The sequence below is a fragment of the Solanum lycopersicum genome, chromosome 3, assembly GCF_036512215.1.
Source record: "Solanum lycopersicum chromosome 3, SLM_r2.1".
NCBI classification, from domain to species: domain Eukaryota; kingdom Viridiplantae; phylum Streptophyta; class Magnoliopsida; order Solanales; family Solanaceae; genus Solanum; species Solanum lycopersicum.
In genome coordinates this window covers 61,789,681-61,807,652 of record NC_090802.1, presented here as the reverse complement: position 1 = coordinate 61,807,652, position 17,972 = coordinate 61,789,681, and the positions used below count along the sequence as shown (strand labels likewise).

Here is a 17,972-nt window from a genome sequence, read left to right as displayed (position 1 = left end):
TAATTTAATAATATAACTCCTAACCTTTTATATTCATAACCTTCAAAATATTTAATATAAAAATTATAACTCCTAAATATTACACCTATAAAAATCCACTTTGAGACATTGCATGATGGTCATTTTATTTTTATTTTCCTTATTCTTCATTTTTTATTCCTTTGATTTGTTAATTTTTTTTGTCTTCTTTGATCTAATTTTTGCAGGAGAGGGATGTATAATGAAAAATGTTATATATTTTGCATATTTTGATTTTGTGAGGTAAAATGATTTGACATGTCGAATTATCATTATCACTTTTGTTCTATTGTAATTATACATAGATTTGATATTATTAGGTTGGATTGTTGATGATACAAATCATGATTCTTTTGTAGAAAAAATAATTTGTTTTTTTTCCTTCTGTTTGTAGTTTTTTGATATTTTTTTTTCTTATTCTTGTAGTTTCTACCGACACTGATTGTCTTTATTCACTTTGTAAATTTGAAGAATCGAATTATGTTATGTTGAGAACATGATCCTTCTTTCCTCTTCAAATCATATATAACTTAAATATTTAAATATTTTTGCTTGATTAGTTAACTGTAATTTATGTCTTTTTGTTGTTATTATTGTAAGGATTATAATTATGTTATGTTGAGAACGTGATCCTTCTTTCCCCTTCAAATCATATATAACTAAATATTTTAAATATTTTTGCTTGATTAGTTAATTATTTTAGGTATGGTTGTTGGTATTATTGTAAGGATGTTTATAGTTCTCCAGTTAAACCTCTGATGCAATAAGAGTTGATTGGTTTCTTATCAAATTAATTAGTTAATTGAAAAAAGGCCAATATATCTTATTTTTAATTTCGTCTAACAATATCTTACTCCTCACTAGCTATAAAAATGTTATACAAATATATAATAAATATAAGTAATAAAAAAAGTAATATATCACATCTCAATATAAAGTAAATAAAATAATAAATATAAATATTATATAACTAAGAATCAAATAAATCGATTCCTCTTATAATTTCGTATCTCACAATACATAACAATGATATGGTAAAAATAATAATTTTAACGTTGCATTATTTTTTATATTATTTATATATAGAAATTATTTATAGGCCAGATATTTCACAATTTTGAGAATTTAATCAACAAAAAATTAAATATTTTTTAATTTTATTTTAAAACATTTGTACGATTACTTTTTTTTTTTTGATAATTTCAAAATAATTCCTTTTGATTAACTTTTTAATTATATGTTCCTTTTTAAATTTATTTTTAATTAATTTTTCTCTTAATAGATATCTCTCCTATAATATAAAATAAGAGAAAAAATATATATTGTTCAAAATAATAGTAATTACTAAAAATAATGTATATTATTAGAAGCATATTTGGAGACTTTTAATAATTTGAAATTTCTAAAATGACGTAAAAAGAAAATATGTCATATAATAAAATAAATCATAAAAATGATGGAGGATTTTACTTAAACATATTTTTGTTTATTAAAAAAATATGTCACATTTTTTTTTACCTTTTTTCTCTTATTTTTATATATTTATTTTTAATTAAATTTTTATTATAAACTCACACCTCTTTATCTTTCAAAACCTCTATACTTTCTTGATTAATACTTATTAGTAATACCTATAACTTCCAACTTTATATCTTCGTAACCCCAAATTACTTAATATTTAAATTTGTGATATCTTAAAAGCACATCAAAAAAATATTTCTAACCAAATATATTTATGTTTTGCTTAATTGTCCTCTACTTTAATCTTGTAATGCAAAATCTATCGACAAAGACTTCTTTATATAATTGTTTTTACTTCTAATGAGAATAATACAAAATAAGATATATAAAAGAAAATAAATGATTTGTTTTTTTTTGCATGAAATTATAAGAGCAAGACCATTACTAAAAGCAAGACAAAAACAATTCTTGAAAACATTAAAATGTATTTGTAGATACGCTTAGCGGTGGGAAATAATCAAAATTATTATGAAGTTATTTTTAAATTTTAAATAAAATATGAATCATGAAAAGTATAATAAAAATTAATTAAGAGAATTCATTTAAACATTTTGCTTGAATTAATAAAAAGCTCAAGACAAGCTAACTTGATTATGTTAAGATTTGATGCTAATTGTTACTGTTTTAAAAAATATATATAAATTAGTAAAAATACTAAAGACGAGCAAACTTCAGTCTTTAATTACGATGCTAATTGTTTGTGTTTTCTTAACAGAATTAAATAAGCAAAGACTAAAAAAAAGGGGAGACTAAAAAATAGAGTTGAAATAATTTTTTTTTTAAAAAACTTAATTATAGAAGAAAATTTCTCAAGGAAAAAATTAATATAATAATCATTTCAAATATACTTATTACTAACCATTCATCGTCCATTATAATGATTCTAAAAATTTACTTAACTTTTTCTCCTACACTTTAATTATAAGAAAATATTATTTATCGTTAATAATTATAAATATTCATATTATTTGTGAAAAGTTTTTTTATGTTTACTTTATTTAGAAAAAATTCAAGAGTCTAATTATAAGTTTTTAGTAGATATATAAGTTTTTTTTTTTAATCTTAACATAAAACCTTTTATCATTCATAAATAATTGTTCATTTATTACTTATTTTATTATGCATTTTAACAATAATATATTATTTTTATGTTAATTCTATGTCACTAAAAATTATTTTATCGAACTAAAATCATGTATCACCCCTTTCCTTCCAAAGAATCAATATATATAAAGAACTTTATATTTTAATATATAAATATTGAAGTACTTTTTTAAGTCTTCAAATTATAGGTAGCTTATCTATTACGAATAATTTTTCATATTTCTAGGTCTGTTTTTGAATTTGTTACTATTTTAATTCTTTTGATATTTTTAAAAAAATTTAAAAGACTAAAAATCTCACTTTAAATTTTTAACAAAACATCAAAGTTAACCATATTTAATTTCGAGGACTCATTCAAATGGATAATGAAGTCATAAATTCTTAATTATATATTATAACTAACATAAAAGAATAGGTACTATTCAACCAAAAAAAGTATAGGTATTTGACCGTACAGGTTTTTATTTTTAGATAAAATTAATTCATGAATTGAATTGAAATTATAAAGCTAAATAATAAAATTTATTAACTAATCTATTGATTTAAAAATTAAATAAAAATGAAAATTTTTAAATACCGCACATAGCACGGCTAAGTTTATTAGTTGTTGGTATAAGTTCGAACAAAATAAAATGGACGAAAATTCCTAAAAAAGAGCATTATTACATTTTCATATATTAAATATAAAAGTAGCCCCAATTTTATTTTATTTTTTTTTGTCGTAAATAGGAGTCACTTTTACCCAAAAAGAAAAAGGGAACTTACATTAATGATTTGTAAAAAAATGAGTTATTTAAGTTCGAAGAATATAAAAAGGACGGAAGTTATTACATTTTTATATTTTACTTAAAAGTTTCCCTCCATTAAATTTCAATTTTCAAAACAACATTGGGCTTTGTGTAAAAAAAAGTGGGCTTTTGAAAGGGCCCATTGTATAAATACTCAAAACTGAACGGCATCGTCAGTTTTGCCAGTCACTGTGTACTCACTAGGAGAAATTGATTTTCGCTATCAATCTACAAGTCTTCCATGGATTCCGGTGAACGACGGCGCGTTGGACTGATATACGATAAAAGAATGAAAAAGCATTTTGATCTAGAAGAAGTGAAACATCCGGAGAGTGCAGATCGTATTCAGAAAATCTGGAACAAGCTTAAGGATTCAGGAATCGCTAAGAGGTATTTTTTCATTTCCTTTGCGTTCTACATAATCATTGACAACAAGGATTTTTTTTTTTAATAAAAAAATTAATAAGTTTTTTGGTTCAGATGTACTGTTATGGGTGGAAAGGAAGCCAAGGATGAACATATATCTTTGGTTCATAACAGAAAACATATAGATTTCATCAAAAGCATTAGCTCAAAAGAAGAGATGTTCTGGAAAGAGATGGCTAAGAAGTACAATTCGGTATACTTCAATCAAGGCTCTTCAGAAGCAGCTTACATTTCTGCAGGCTGTGTGATTGAGGTAACCTCCGTGGTTTCATTTTACTTGTCCCTTAAACAAAATGATGTTCTATTTTACTTGTTCATTTTGACAAAGCAATAGAATTATATTATTTTCCCCTATACTAGCCTTAGTATTAAATAACTAAAAGTTGTCAAAGTTAGATTCCTAAAAGCATCATTAATAACCTTAGTTTAGTAATATACACTTCTAATTAAAGCTTGCTTAAGGGGTGTGATAGGTCAACAGTGGCCAGGGTAACATTAAACTTAGGGAGTGCTCATGCTTTTTGTATGATCTGTCAGAAATTGTTGCTTTTCATTGGCTTTATACATGTTGTCTTCCTTTTTAATTGAGTATTTGGTTTGGGATTGTGTAAACATTGTGCTCTTTAGGGCATTTCGTAATCTGCTTTATGGATATTGTATTGTGGAGTTGTTCTGTTGGATGATAATTTGTGCTTTAATGAGTATTGTGATGATCAAATTTTAGTGTTCTCCCACTGTTGCTGCATCCATGATATTCTTTAAAGCATTGAACTGGCGTGTACCATACAGGTTGCTGAGAAAGTTGCTGAAGGAGAACTAGACTCTGCCTTTGCCATTGTCAGGCCTCCTGGTCATCACGCAGAACCAAATCAACCAATGGGATTTTGCTTATTTAACAATGTTGCTATAGCTACAAAATATCTCTTGGATAAAAGAGTAAGAGTTAGTTTCAGTTAGTGAAACGCAGGTGGATTCGAATCTTTGATTAGTTTTGTGAATCAAATCAAAATTTTAAATATTATCTGGTTAATTTCCTTGCAGGCTGATTTGGGGATCAAGAAGATCTTAATAGTTGATTGGGATGTCCATCATGGAAATGGCACCCAAAAGATGTTTTGGAAGGACCCTCGAGTTCTCTTCTTTTCTGTGCATAGGTATGTGTGAAAGTGCTAGTCTTTATTGTATTTCTCAACCACTTGAGGGCTTCAGGATGTAAATAAGCTGACCAAGATGATTATTTGTTTAAAAAGGTGTCAAATTTAATCTCTTATGATGTATCATTGTTGGTCTTAATTAGGCACGATTTTGGAACTTATTATCCTTGTGATGAAGCTGGGTCGCACAAAATGACTGGTGAAGGAGCGGGAAAAGGATACAATATAAATGTTCCTTGGGAGCATGGCGGTTGTGGTGATGCAGACTATCTTGCTGTGTGGGATCATGTCTTGATTCCTGTTGCCAAAGAATTTGGTCCTGACATTATCCTGATCTCAGCAGGATTTGATGCAGGTTAGCTAGAACTTGGTTTTATCCTCTGCGGGTCTTCTTATCATTTTCTATAGTGTTTCTCCTATCTCATCTTTTCTCTGTCAGCTTCAATTTTCGTTTCAAGGTTCTTTCAGCAATTCAGGGTATTGCTATTCTTGGTTGTCAACGTGGTTGATTGTTATTGATGTCCTGCATGATGCAGCGTTTGAATCAATTCTCTATTTTACTTTTAAAATTCATTTTCCTTATACCTGATTTTTGTAGTTCCACATTTGATTTAAGATAAGGTTTATACTGTATAGTGTTATCCTTAACCTATGAGACTAATCAGCTACACTTGGGACCCTTTTGTACATGATATGAAATCAGATTGTTGAAGTTTTATTTCAACATGCAATTTGGATTTTCTTCAGTTAAACTTTTTTTTCTCATAAACATGAAAACCCCACAGGTTGTGAAAAATGTCTGGTTTGTGATGCAATGTTCTTGTAAATGGAAAAGATGGTTGTAATGTGTACATTTGCCGTCCAAAAACCACTAGGATCTTGAGAGCATGTGCGTACTTTGAAAGAGTGGTATGGTTACTGCTATTTGTGTTCCAGACAAATCCTTTTTCATTTTATTTCAATATTTTTCCCTTTATTAGTACAAGTCGAGCAGAAGGGAAGAGCTTCCAAAGTCCTACTATCAAGAAAAAAGCAATTAGCGCTTATCTAACTTCTAGCTTGGTAGGAATAGGATTCCTAGGACTAAGACAGGTAAAGTTGGAGTATACAACCGCGAAAAAAAACTTACCTGTAGAAAACTCATTTTTAGGTATTTATATAACCTTAAGGACTCTTTTAAAGTGGATTGATTTAATAGAAATAGGATTGTAATTCCAAAGGGATTGGTGCATAGACACTGCTATTTTGATTGAGTGCAAAGTTTAGGAATATATATGACCTTAAGGGCTCTTTCACTTTAATTGAGTATTCGTGCTATTTTGATTCAGAAACCTATCTCATACATCTCTACACATGTGTTGGTTCTTGAATCTTCAGAAGCTTTCTTGTCAAGACCTTTTGTCATTGGATGTTTGACTAAAATTGGGTAAGTTGGCAACATAGGATGATGAGACATAGTAAAATCCTTGAGCTAACATTATGATTAGTTTTTAACTCTTTACTCATGTATTTTGTCGAACTGCTATTCAAATTGGAAATCATAGTTTTCTTGCTGACTAATATGATTCAACAGTCTTTAACAGTTTTGATGTTTAATTTGATAGCTATTGGTGATCCTCTTGGTGGATGTTGTGTTAGTCCACACGGATATGCTGTAATGTTGAACAAGGTGAGCTCTATGTGACTGTTTCAAGTAATCATATTGATTTTTTTCTCTCAATGAAAGTCTTTGCTTTTCTTCTGTTTGTCATTTTCCGGCATTTAGCCCTTTCTTGTGATTTGTTTCTATAAAGTACATGTTTAGAGACTTCACTTACCTTTTTATTTGCATATTTTAGTTGTTGGAATTTGCCGGAGGCAAGATTGTAATGGCACTTGAAGGTGGATATGATAAGGTCTCTATAGCAAATTCTGTGCAAGCTTGTATGGAAGTGTTATTAAAGCAAAAACCAATTATTGGATCTTCTGAGGCTTATCCATTTGAATCCTCATGGCGAGTGATACGGGCTGTAAGAATTTTCTGCCCTAGCCCATTGTGCTTCTCTTTGTTTCCCCTTTTTTTTTACTTCATAGCCATAAAGTATATAATTGGCTGAATTTGTGTCTGTGAGCCAAATTTCCTGCATGTTAAGAGTAACAATATGACCTTATTGTTTAAGGCTTGTGTAATTAATTTTTCATTGAACATCATAAATGTGTTCAGGTACGTAAAACGTTGAGTCCATTTTGGCAATCATTATCGGAGAGATTACCAGTGAAGATCACTAGCATGAGCTCTCCTTACATTCAGGTCAAATTTCTTTTTCTTGCAATTTAATTATCATCAGTAACCTTCTCGAGAGTACTCTCTCCATTTTCAAAAAGAAAAATTCTTTTTTTTTAGTGAGAAGAGAAACCCGCAATCACTATCCTTTGGGTGCGTACATGGTAGAACTCCCGCTCCAATGCAATAGCTCGCAAACCACATAGGCGAGGTAACCCGCACAAAGCAAGTCCGGTGCGACGGGCTCGACCAAGAAGGCAAACCCTTTTTTCTAAAATAGATAAATTCTAAGCATGAGGTCAATGGACAAAAACCATTTATTTGTACTCTCAAAACATTTTTTTTATCTCGTACTCTTGTTGAAACAACAAACTATATTATATCAATAACTCTTTCTTTATTTTTTAAGACATCAAATATCAATAGATACAAATTGAAAACCAAACACCAGGTGATTAGCAAGAAAAGGGATGTTCAAGGCTTGTATCAGACATTTTATATTTTTTTTATTATAAGTAGGGGAAGCATGAAAAAGAAAGTAATTATTAATTAAAACTTTTGCTAAAATTGCGTCTTGCAACGACAACTATTTGATATATTTTGCAATATAAACTCATGTATAAATGTATTTATTTTTTTCTTCTATCATGATATTTTTTTTTCATTGAAGCACTTCAAATTTATAGGAGAAATTAAATTAGAATAATATAGATTATAGGGATATGGAACGAAATGAAGACAAACGTAGAAGTATCATGACCTTAAATCTGTAGAGAATATTGGTGTATTTAATAAACAAATAATGGTTCATTTATATAGTAGTATTAGTTTATTTCATATATCATCTCCTTAAATCCGTAGAGAATATTAATGTGTTGTTTAAATGGTAGTGAATATTACTTAAGGAATGAGAATTTGAAAAGTGGGATATTCTTAAAATGTTACGAAGAGGATGATGACGGAATTGCCTTGTGAATTAAAAGTATCTTTTCGGAAAGAAAGGAAGACACCAAATGTATTCATTGTAGCTGTGTAACTATGAGACGCGCGGTTCTAACTTGTAAGGAAGAAATGATTGGAAAACAAAGGTATATAATAAATGATTTTAAGTATCATTTCCTTTTTTGGTTTTTATATTTAGGAATATATATTTTTAGTTTATTCCGATTTAATTTATATTTTAGGATTTAATTTATGCCATATATAAGAATAATGTAGAGGAATACTTAAAAAAGTATTAGTATGATTACACAACAATAACATCCCATAAGGAGCCAACAACAATAATACAATAATGTGATAGTCGAGACATACTAAATAATAAACTAGGATACATTAAAGAAAACGATATTACCAATGATAAACTCAACCACAATAATACTAAACACCAACCACCTTAAGTACAACAATACAAAACACCCCTGTTGACCTTTTACCGTAATATGTGTCTTTCTCAGCTTCCTATTTAAGGCCATGTCCTCGATAGCATGAAGATGCATCATATCTTGTTTTATCACCTCTACGCAATATTTTTTTGGCCTACCTCTGCCTTTCCTCGTGCCCTTTATAACCAACTTGTCGCACCTCTTCATAGGTTTGTCTATGCATCTCCTCTTCAAATGTCCATACCATCTTAGTCTTGCTTCCCTCATGTTGTACACAATCGAGTCTACCCCATTCCAAATAACCTCATTTTTAATCTCTATCGGTTTAAGGAGATAATATATGGAATAAACTAATGCTACTATATATGATACAAACTAAATGAATCATTATTTGTTAATTGAACACATCAATATTCTCTATAGGTTTAAGGAGATGACATCTCTATGTTTGTCTTCATTTTTCTTCCATATACCCATAATCTACATTATTCTAATTTATTTTCTCTTATAAATTTGAAGTGCTTCGATGAAAAAAAAAGTTGACATGACACGAAAAAGAATATTCATACATGAGTTTATATTGCAAAATGTATTAAATAGGTTGTCGTTGTAGGACAAAACTTTAGCAAAAGTTCTAATTACTAATTTCTTTCTTATTCATGCTTCACCCTACTTATAATCAAAGAAATATGAAACGCTTGGTAAAAGTCTTGAATCACCTTTTTTTCTTTTGGCTTATCACCTAGTATTCGATTTCTATTGATATTTGGTGTCTTGAAAAATGAAGAAAGAGTTATTGATATAATAAAGTTGTTGTTTCAATAGAAGTACAAGATAAAAAAAATGCTTTGTGAGTACAAAAAATAGGTTTGGTCCATTGACCTTATGCTTAGAATTTACTTATTTTTGAAAAATAGAGTGAAAAATAATTTTATACCTGAAACTTTATGCATAAGCTTTAAATAAGGAGAGACATAAGCATGAGGTCCTAGTATGAGCACCACATCCTCACCTTCGCAACATGTATCTTTTGGACATGGGAGTTTTTGACTGGCCAACATTCAACCCTATGCAACAACATCGGCCTAACCACCACTTGATAAAACTTACCTTTGAGTTTCGATGGTACCTTGTCATCACATAGAATTACAAAGACAAGCCTCCATTTCATTGTCAATGTCCCTTTTCCTTTGAAATATCTTTGCTAAATTGGTTGGTATTATATATTACTTGTCATATTTCGCTTCTTGAAAGTCAAACTACATGAACTTTAATATTGTTTTCCGATAGCTAAATCATAAATATTATATTGAATTATTTTGATTCAAGTTAGCTTCTAAAATTAATCAAACTAACTCTTGTAAAATATTGTAAATGAAAGTAATTATTTTTGTAATTTTCATTGTGTATTTGTGAAACATTGTCAATTATATCTCGAATAACTTCTTCTAAGTTGCTCGTGTGCGGGTGTTTGATATGAGTGCGGATCTAGAGGTTGGATCTTTCATGTTCTAATGTTAAGTTTCAAGGTTATGGATCCATGTGCGGATATGGATGTTGGGATTCTGCTAAAAAATAATTAAAGTATCTAAAAATAGAGCTATAAAACCTAAGTTATGAGATATTATGTGGAGAACTTGCGGAAGATTCTAGAAGAAGATTAAAGGAAAAGGAGTGACATAGAAATGTCTCTATAAAAGGTATTCCATTTTCTTCGTTTTCACCTTAGCTTTTGTATTACATAAATCAATTTTGGCGAGAGTATCTTGAATCAGACACGAATCACACACGCATGTCGTGTTAACATGGCTGCGGCACCAAAAATGAAGAGTTAAAGCAACTTAGACTTCATGCAAGATTTTATTTTGTTGATATTGTTTTTGTAAATTCAGTGATGCTCTTTACATGACCGTACAAAGTGCAGTTACCCCTTTTTGCCGAGCTCTAGTGTTAGTTCCCATGTCCTTGGATCATTTTCGTGCCTTGATTCGTCAGTTCACTAAATAGATTAAGGGCTTAGTCCTAGAATTAGCGTTGGGAGGGCTTTGTGCAAGTATTAAGTTATGAGGTCACACATACTAACCAATGGATGCATTGTGTGCAAGTATCAGTTAAATATTGGCGTTGTGGATGGATCATTAAGCTTTATTATGCTTCCCAAAATAAATGAACTTTTTCATTCACAATGTGTCACCACGAGATCCCTGGGAGAACTTATGTAGGCCAAATGCTTGTTGCTCCTTTACTTTAATTTCATTTAATTCTTCTAATATGTGCAATGTAATTTTTTCTATATTAACTTTAATAGATTTTTTTACTTCTACTTCAGGTCGTTAGCTCTGATTCTGAAGATGAGTACAACACCTTTTCTAACAGGGTATCACAACATTTGGAGATGGATATTGAGAATGTAATTCAACCATTTTCAGACCTGAAAGTTAATGATGACACAGGCATAACAAGTATAATATTGTTTTCCGTCGCAAAAAATTGCTGTTTTATTTCTGGAGATGACTTTTAATCATCTTTGAATTTTTACAGGTCAAGCTAGCAATAATTCTCACACTTGGAGGGAAGAGCTTTCAAAGATTGATATATGGTATGCCACGTTTGGATCAAATATGAAGTTATCAAGGTTCCTTTGCTATATTGAAGGAGGACAGGTATAGCTATAATTCATTGTTTGAAATGCACATATTCATTATAATCCTCCTGCGCCAGAGAGAAGTGAGTTGTGAAAAAATATTAAACTGCTACTTTGGCCACTCCTCTGAGTGTGTGGCTTTATTCTTCTTGAACTTCTACAACCTTATCTTCCTTCTTAAATATCAGAATGATCTTAAAACTTACTCATGTATAAACCGAATACTTGTGTTCTACAGTAGTATGGAAAAGTTGTCCTAATGGTTGATAGTTTCTGAAGAATATAAAAAAGAACTGAATAAATTACCAAATATGTTTCTCTAAGAAATAGACTGAATACATAATCAACCCCCTAAACTTGTCCTGATTTTCCATTCAAGCACCTCAACTGAGGGCATGATCTATCAGGTCCTAAAAATATCTATGCATAATAACCTATTGAACCTTTCATGGAGCAACAATGAAAAAAATAAAGAGTGGGAGCTCATACGTGGATGATGTGACAAAGAAGTCAAATAAAGAAAGGCATGTGGCTCTTCTTAAGTAATTCTTAATCAGAAGATCTTTTGAAAAAGATAATCTATTTTTACACACACACACATAGTGCCCACCTTCCCACTCTTGTTTGTTATTCTTTGAAAATCCCCAAATCATCTTTCCTCCTCTTCCTCATCCACTCCATGATAAGAATCGAGCTAAGAACATAAGTTGCTTCACTTTGGATGCCGCAGCCATGTTGACACGTCGTGAGTTTGGGATTCATATCGGATATGGTCTAACGATTTTGGGAATTTTGACCAAAATCAATAGAAATATCCGAGACAGATATAATGATTTCTTATTCAAACTTTCTATTCAATAATAAAGAGATGCATCTGTACTTCATAATAGTTATAGAATCAAACTTGCTCTCAGAAATTCATGCATTACTTCCCCTCCAAATAATCTGCCATAGACAGTGTTTATAGGTCTATAAAATGGCGCATTACTTTCCTTCCAAATAATCAGTCCATAATCTAGAGATTCTTTATAGGTCTCTTTTTATATAATTAAATTATATTTAGCCAAATCCTCACACCTGTATCCATATCTAGATCTGTACTCCGGAATCATAAAATTTAGATCATGAAGGATTTGATATCTAGATTGCATCTGTATCGGACACTCGAGTCGGAGAAACTTAGCTAAGAAACCCTAATTGCTCTCAATATTAATAAAGTAATGGATTAATGCTAAGTTGTTCATAACTTAATACTTTTGGTTTTTATTAAATTAAACTAATGGACTAAAGCTAAGTTACTCATAAGTGATAACAATTCCATATGGATGCACTGTTTAGAGAGCAGTTCCAAACATGTGGCCTTTAATGCAAACCAGAATCAGCTTCACGGTTGGGAATAGAGAGTATAACTGCTTTCTACAGTACAATGGCAGTTTTTAACAACCTAACAGAGGAAAAGGATAGGTTGGTGTTGTAGAAGGGGACAGCACAGGAACTAAACTCAACAAATGAAATGATTAGGAATATTCACCTTCATTTCAGAATTACAGTATAAATGGAACTAAACTCATCAGAGGGACACAAGGAGGATTGAATAGGAGATGTTTTAATTATAAGTAGTGCAACTTGTAGGAGTTTAAAATGAATTGCTTAGCTCTGTTATATTTTTGGTGTAAATAGATAGATATTCAAGTTGTAAGTTGCAACACTTTTGATTCTTTGAAGTGACTACATATTTTAATGTAGTAAATCCGTGGATATATTAACTGTTACCATTCTCAAAAAAAAATATCTTTGTTGTAAGGTTGCAAGATAATTTCATAGTCACCACAAACAAATGTGTAAAAAAAGAAAAACCTCTCAAATAATATTCAAAGAGTTGTGCTCTTCCAAAAATAACAAAATCCACCCCTATATTTATTAGGGAAAAGCTATCCTAAATTACATGGGATTGAATCTTACTTAAATGGAAATAATGAATACTAATAGAAACTTTTAAACTAGGAAAGCTTGTCAAATAATGCGGAACTTCTTCCCTAACCAATTAAGGAGAGAGGGATAATATCGACCAAAAAGCACGTCTATCCTTTACTCAAATTGGGTGTGAATCAGCCCCCTTTTGGTATGAATTTTCAGCTCCTTCCTGGGCTCTATGTGGGTCCAATCTTCCTCCTCTTGGACTTGGACTGGAACCATGAAATAAGTGTAACACTTGGCCCACTCTTAACCATAATTTTTGGATTTTTCTTCAACAATGAGCATCTTATTGGGCTCATCCCTGCAAACTTCATCCACGTAAGCATCTTTTTGATTTCCCACTCAAACCCGACAACCCTTAATGGAGGTATGAATCCATGAATGCTATTGCTCCACCTTCTTCATCAGGAAAAAAAATGGACGCCTACTACCAACTACCAAGTGCTTATCTTGCTCTGCAGTTCTTCAATCAGTTTTGCTGTTCAATTATCTCTAAGGAACTTCTCTTTCAAACAATCCTACTGAACGATTTGAATTAGATTCCTTTGTCAAGCAGAAGGACAAAAAAAGTTTTAAATTATAAAAATGATAAAATTAATGATCAACAATCTGGTCCTAGAAATGCCAAGAATGAGCGGTTCAAAGAGTGGCTGATTTCTGTTAATGACCAACTATCTTTGTCAAGTTTAAGGTGCTATCTATGTATTCTGCTAAAATAAAAATAGAACATTTCAATGATTGGGAGGTTCAAAGAGTGGCTGATTTCCTAAACAAACTTGATCAATTTCCTGGGGTTCAAGCTGGTGAAGATCATTAATGGTGGCAGGGTAACTCCCAGGGCATTTTTAAGGTCAATGCTGCTTATAAAATTATGTATCAGTCCAACCACCAGATAGCAAACTGGCCATGGAAGCAGATTTGGAGGATAAAAGTTCCCACGAGGTATTAATTTTTGAATGGTTACTAGCAAAGGAGGTCACTTTAACAGTGGACAACTTGATGAGCAGAGGTATGACACCATGCTCAAGATGCTTCCTGTGTCAAGAAACAGATCTATTCTGCACTATGTATACACAACTCATTTGTGGAGAACCATCCTAAACCTTAAGGGGTCGTTTGGTGTGATAGATAAAAAGAATTAATCACATGATAAATTTTGCGTATCCTAGGTCACTAATCTCCTTAAGGTTTAGGATGGTTCTTTAGCAATAAAAATTAATCCCGAATAACTAATCTCAACATAACTTATCCTAGTATGGCTTATTCCAGCATAACTTGTATTCAAATCAAACGACCCCTAAGGTTATAGCATGGACAATGCTGAGCAAGATAACAAATGCTGAGAGGGAACATATTCACATGCTAAGGATAGGAGTAGATGGAGAATTTCCCAGCTTGTATCTGGTGGACAATTTGGTAGGGGAGGAATTCCAGATTTTTTGATAGCTAAGATAATAATATGCTGAAGATCAAGTTCAACTTCATCTTACTGCTATGTTTTTGGTGTAGTCAGATTTACTCTAATGATACTGTGGTTGTGTCTATCATAGATGTTCTAAATTCTTATAGCTAGCGAGGGAAGACACTAGAGCTCTATTTAAATATGGTTTCAGTACTACCCAAGTATTGTTTTGATACTTGATATGATAAAAAGTTACTGATTTTTTTAAAAAAATGAATCAGCGTCCTAGTGCGATTAGAACTGAATGATGTGAGAATATTTCTTACTAGATAAGTGGTTTGGGCTTGGGACGTCTCAAGTTCAAAACCCATTGCCCCAGCAAAGGCAAGGGGTTTGCCTTTTGGGTCGAGCTCGTTGTAACGGGCTTGCCTAGTGCTGGTTACTTCTCCTGTGTTGTTTGCGAGCTATTGCATAGGAGCAGAGGTTTTACCCTGTGCACACCCAAAGGGTAGCAGCTGCGGGTTTCCCTTATCATAAAAACACAAAAAATATTTCTTACTAGATAATAGTGTTGAACGTTTGCCATGTTTATTGCCTTCTTGAAATGGTTTTACATATTTGGGTGATAATGATTTCGCAAAACTTTAATGACTCTCAGTTGCTCAGGCATCTTATGATAAGAAACTAATTAAATGTTAAGATGAGATTGGTGCTGAACTGCTGATGAAAGGGTAAAGAGTATTGACCTTTCGGTGTGTCTCTACGTTCTTTGTATGCATTCCAGGTGGAAGGCATGCGAAAGCCATGTATTGGTTCTTTGGATAAAAGCAAGCCAAAGGAGATCAAATGGGAATCTTTTCCCCATCGCCTATTCTTTGCTCGTGAGCATACAGCTACCTGGGGTCCGGGTGGGGTTGCTTTTCTTCACCCTGAATGCAACAGTGATGAAAAAGCTTACTTGTGCCTATATAGGATAACGTATGTCATTCTTTCCTTTATCTGAAATGTTTCTTCTTTCATGGTAATTAGGAGTTTGTCATTTTGTTGGCATTTTTTAATAAAGACCTTCGACTCTTGGTGATTTAGAATTATAATATTCTTTTTTTCTTTTTACAGGCTTGAGCAATTTAATGATGTTTTACTTCAAGAGAATACTTCAAGCTTTGACATGAATTACCCTTTGTTTGACATGACTGACTTACAATCTATTGAAGAAAGAAAATGTGTTCCAGTGGAGGCTGTCAAGGTGTGATTTTATGCACTCTGTATTGTTCTCATGAGTATTATTCTCTTCACTCCCGTATTAATGGTTCAAAAACTAAGATTCAAATGGGCATAAAAACATTGGTAGCATAAGATATAACCATATATTTTCTGCTAATTAGTCACTAATAAAACTCAAGGCTGTGATGGATGGAAAATTTTATACCGTCCGTGAAGGATAAGTATATCGGAAGAAGATTGTGGTTGGTTGATACTTGACAGCTAGCTAAATAAAGTTGAAGTATTGATGAATCCCTTAGTATGCAATTCATGAGGATGTTCTCTCCCTGGCATCCGTCAGCTTATGCCTGTATTAATGAATTAACCATGTACGGATAAGGGTGAGATTTCGTACAATAACAACTTATCGATAGTGATCCCACAAGTGTATGCGGACTTTACCATACCTTGTAAGGAAGATAGATTGTTCCCGATAGACCCTCGACTCAAGAAAACCATTTCAAAAATTAATTGAACTATTCACCTCATCAAAAAGGAACTGAAAGGACTGATATGGGAGAGAAGGGGAAGATATGACCTTGTTGATCTGTTGAATAATAAGTAGCCAAGCAATATAGAAATAATAGAATCATCAGTTCTCAGGGATGATCATTCGAAGACTAGTAAATCCTAGGAAGGAAACCATGAATTTGTCCCCAGATAAGCTCAATAGGTGGTCAACAAGAATACTATATCTTTGGTTAAGTAAAGTCATTATGCGAAAAAAAATATACCGTGTAAAGATAAATTTATGCAACTCCAGATGTCCGTTATTTTGTTAGAAACAGCAAACATAAGTTTCTCTTGTATCTTAAGTTTGTTACCTCTGCCAAGAAATTTCGAGCCTCTAATAAGTTGCAACATCATTTTTTCTATTTATTTTTCCATTTTCTTAATAAACAAAATCCTTTACCTGAGCAAAATCTGAGCCTGAATGTTTACTCTCTGGGGGTGTTGAACAGTTTGATAAGTTCCATTCTTTTTTAGTTTTTCAGTGTGAAATTTAGTGAACCCCGAATTTGCCAAACAACTTATTTATATTTAAATGACATGAAACCAAGGGAGCAGAATAGTAACAAATGACGAATATTGTCTACCCCAGTTGATTTAGGATTGAGGAAGTTGATTGATTAATAGTAGAAGATGACGAGTATTGCTTTAAAAAAGAATGTAAGAATCTTAGTAACAGGATAGAATAGTTTTTATCCTATCCTAGTAGTGTTCATTCTTACCCCCTGCCCCAGACCGTCTGGTCTGGTCTGGTCTTGACATAACGCTGAGCTTGATGATTGTTCTCATTGTATGATTTTGTTTTGACTTTCATGTAGAATGGCTGGTACCATAATGTGCTTTACCTGGGAAAGGAGAATGGTATTCCTATTTTGACAATGACGTAAGCATGTTGCCTTTAATTTTGTATGCTCTTTTCATTTATGTATTTTCTTGTCCAACTGAATCTCACTCATCACTTTTCTGCTTCTCTATCAGATGCCAACTGTCAGATGTTGATAACTTCAAATCAGGTAAAGTAGGTATGTGCAAACCATCTAAAGAATATGCCAACACTCTGATTAGAGGTTTGGTAGAAGGGAAGCAGTTATCAGAAGAGGAAGCCACCACTTACATACAAGAAGCAGCTAGCAGAGCATTGTAACTGCCCTATCCTGCTTGTTTGTTTGTACAGTTGACAATTATGTGAGTATAATGCCTAGCAACATATGAACCAGAAATGTTTTTGTGCCATATTTTTTGCGGAAGCAACTTCTTCCTATTTGGTCAGGGTGTATATAACTTGTTGGATCGACGTAAATTTTTCTGATTCCTTCTTTCAACTGCAATATTTTTGGCTAAGCAGTTGAAATGTATTTTGCCCACAAACTACTCTGATCATGTCCATTGAATGTGGCAGTTAGTAGCTGATCCCAGTATTTGTGAATGAATGTGCGTCATTGTGTTGTTTAGAAACTTGCAAGAGCAGTTCAAATAGACAGTTTTTGATATTCAATTATGGCACAGTTCTGCATCAG

At 31.9% G+C, this 17,972-nt stretch overlaps 1 protein-coding gene across 2 annotated transcripts; it reads left to right on the top strand.

Moving 5' to 3' along the window:
- The first annotated feature begins 3,559 nt into the window (after positions 1 to 3,559).
- On the top strand, positions 3,560 to 17,910 carry LOC101256079 (histone deacetylase 5). Of its 2 annotated transcripts, none has more exons than XM_010320550.3 (14): positions 3,560 to 3,821; positions 3,912 to 4,110; positions 4,647 to 4,793; positions 4,899 to 5,011; positions 5,155 to 5,366; positions 6,616 to 6,680; positions 6,850 to 7,020; positions 7,215 to 7,301; positions 10,989 to 11,121; positions 11,201 to 11,322; positions 15,467 to 15,660; positions 15,799 to 15,928; positions 17,274 to 17,338; positions 17,434 to 17,910. In XM_010320550.3, exons 1-14 carry the CDS (start codon positions 3,673 to 3,675, stop codon positions 17,597 to 17,599), a joined length of 1,953 nt encoding a protein of 650 aa, XP_010318852.1. In that variant the 5' UTR covers positions 3,560 to 3,672; the 3' UTR covers positions 17,600 to 17,910. The 2 variants fall into 2 exon arrangements, with proteins under 2 accessions (XP_010318852.1, XP_025885887.1); XM_026030102.2 differs by having other exon boundaries at positions 3,589 to 3,821; positions 10,989 to 11,112.
- Positions 17,911 to 17,972: the final 62 nt, after the last annotated feature.

Bases quoted from the DNA above. Each gene is read 5' to 3' on its own strand.
- LOC101256079 (XM_010320550.3), top strand. From the start codon at position 3,673: ATGGATTCCGGTGAACGACGGCGCGTTGGACTGATATACGATAAAAGA. The intron at 5,367-6,615 runs GTTAGCTAGAAC...TTAATTTGATAG, and splicing joins CTCAGCAGGATTTGATGCAG to CTATTGGTGATCCTCTTGGT. The intron at 11,122-11,200 runs GTATAATATTGT...GAATTTTTACAG, and splicing joins TGATGACACAGGCATAACAA to GTCAAGCTAGCAATAATTCT.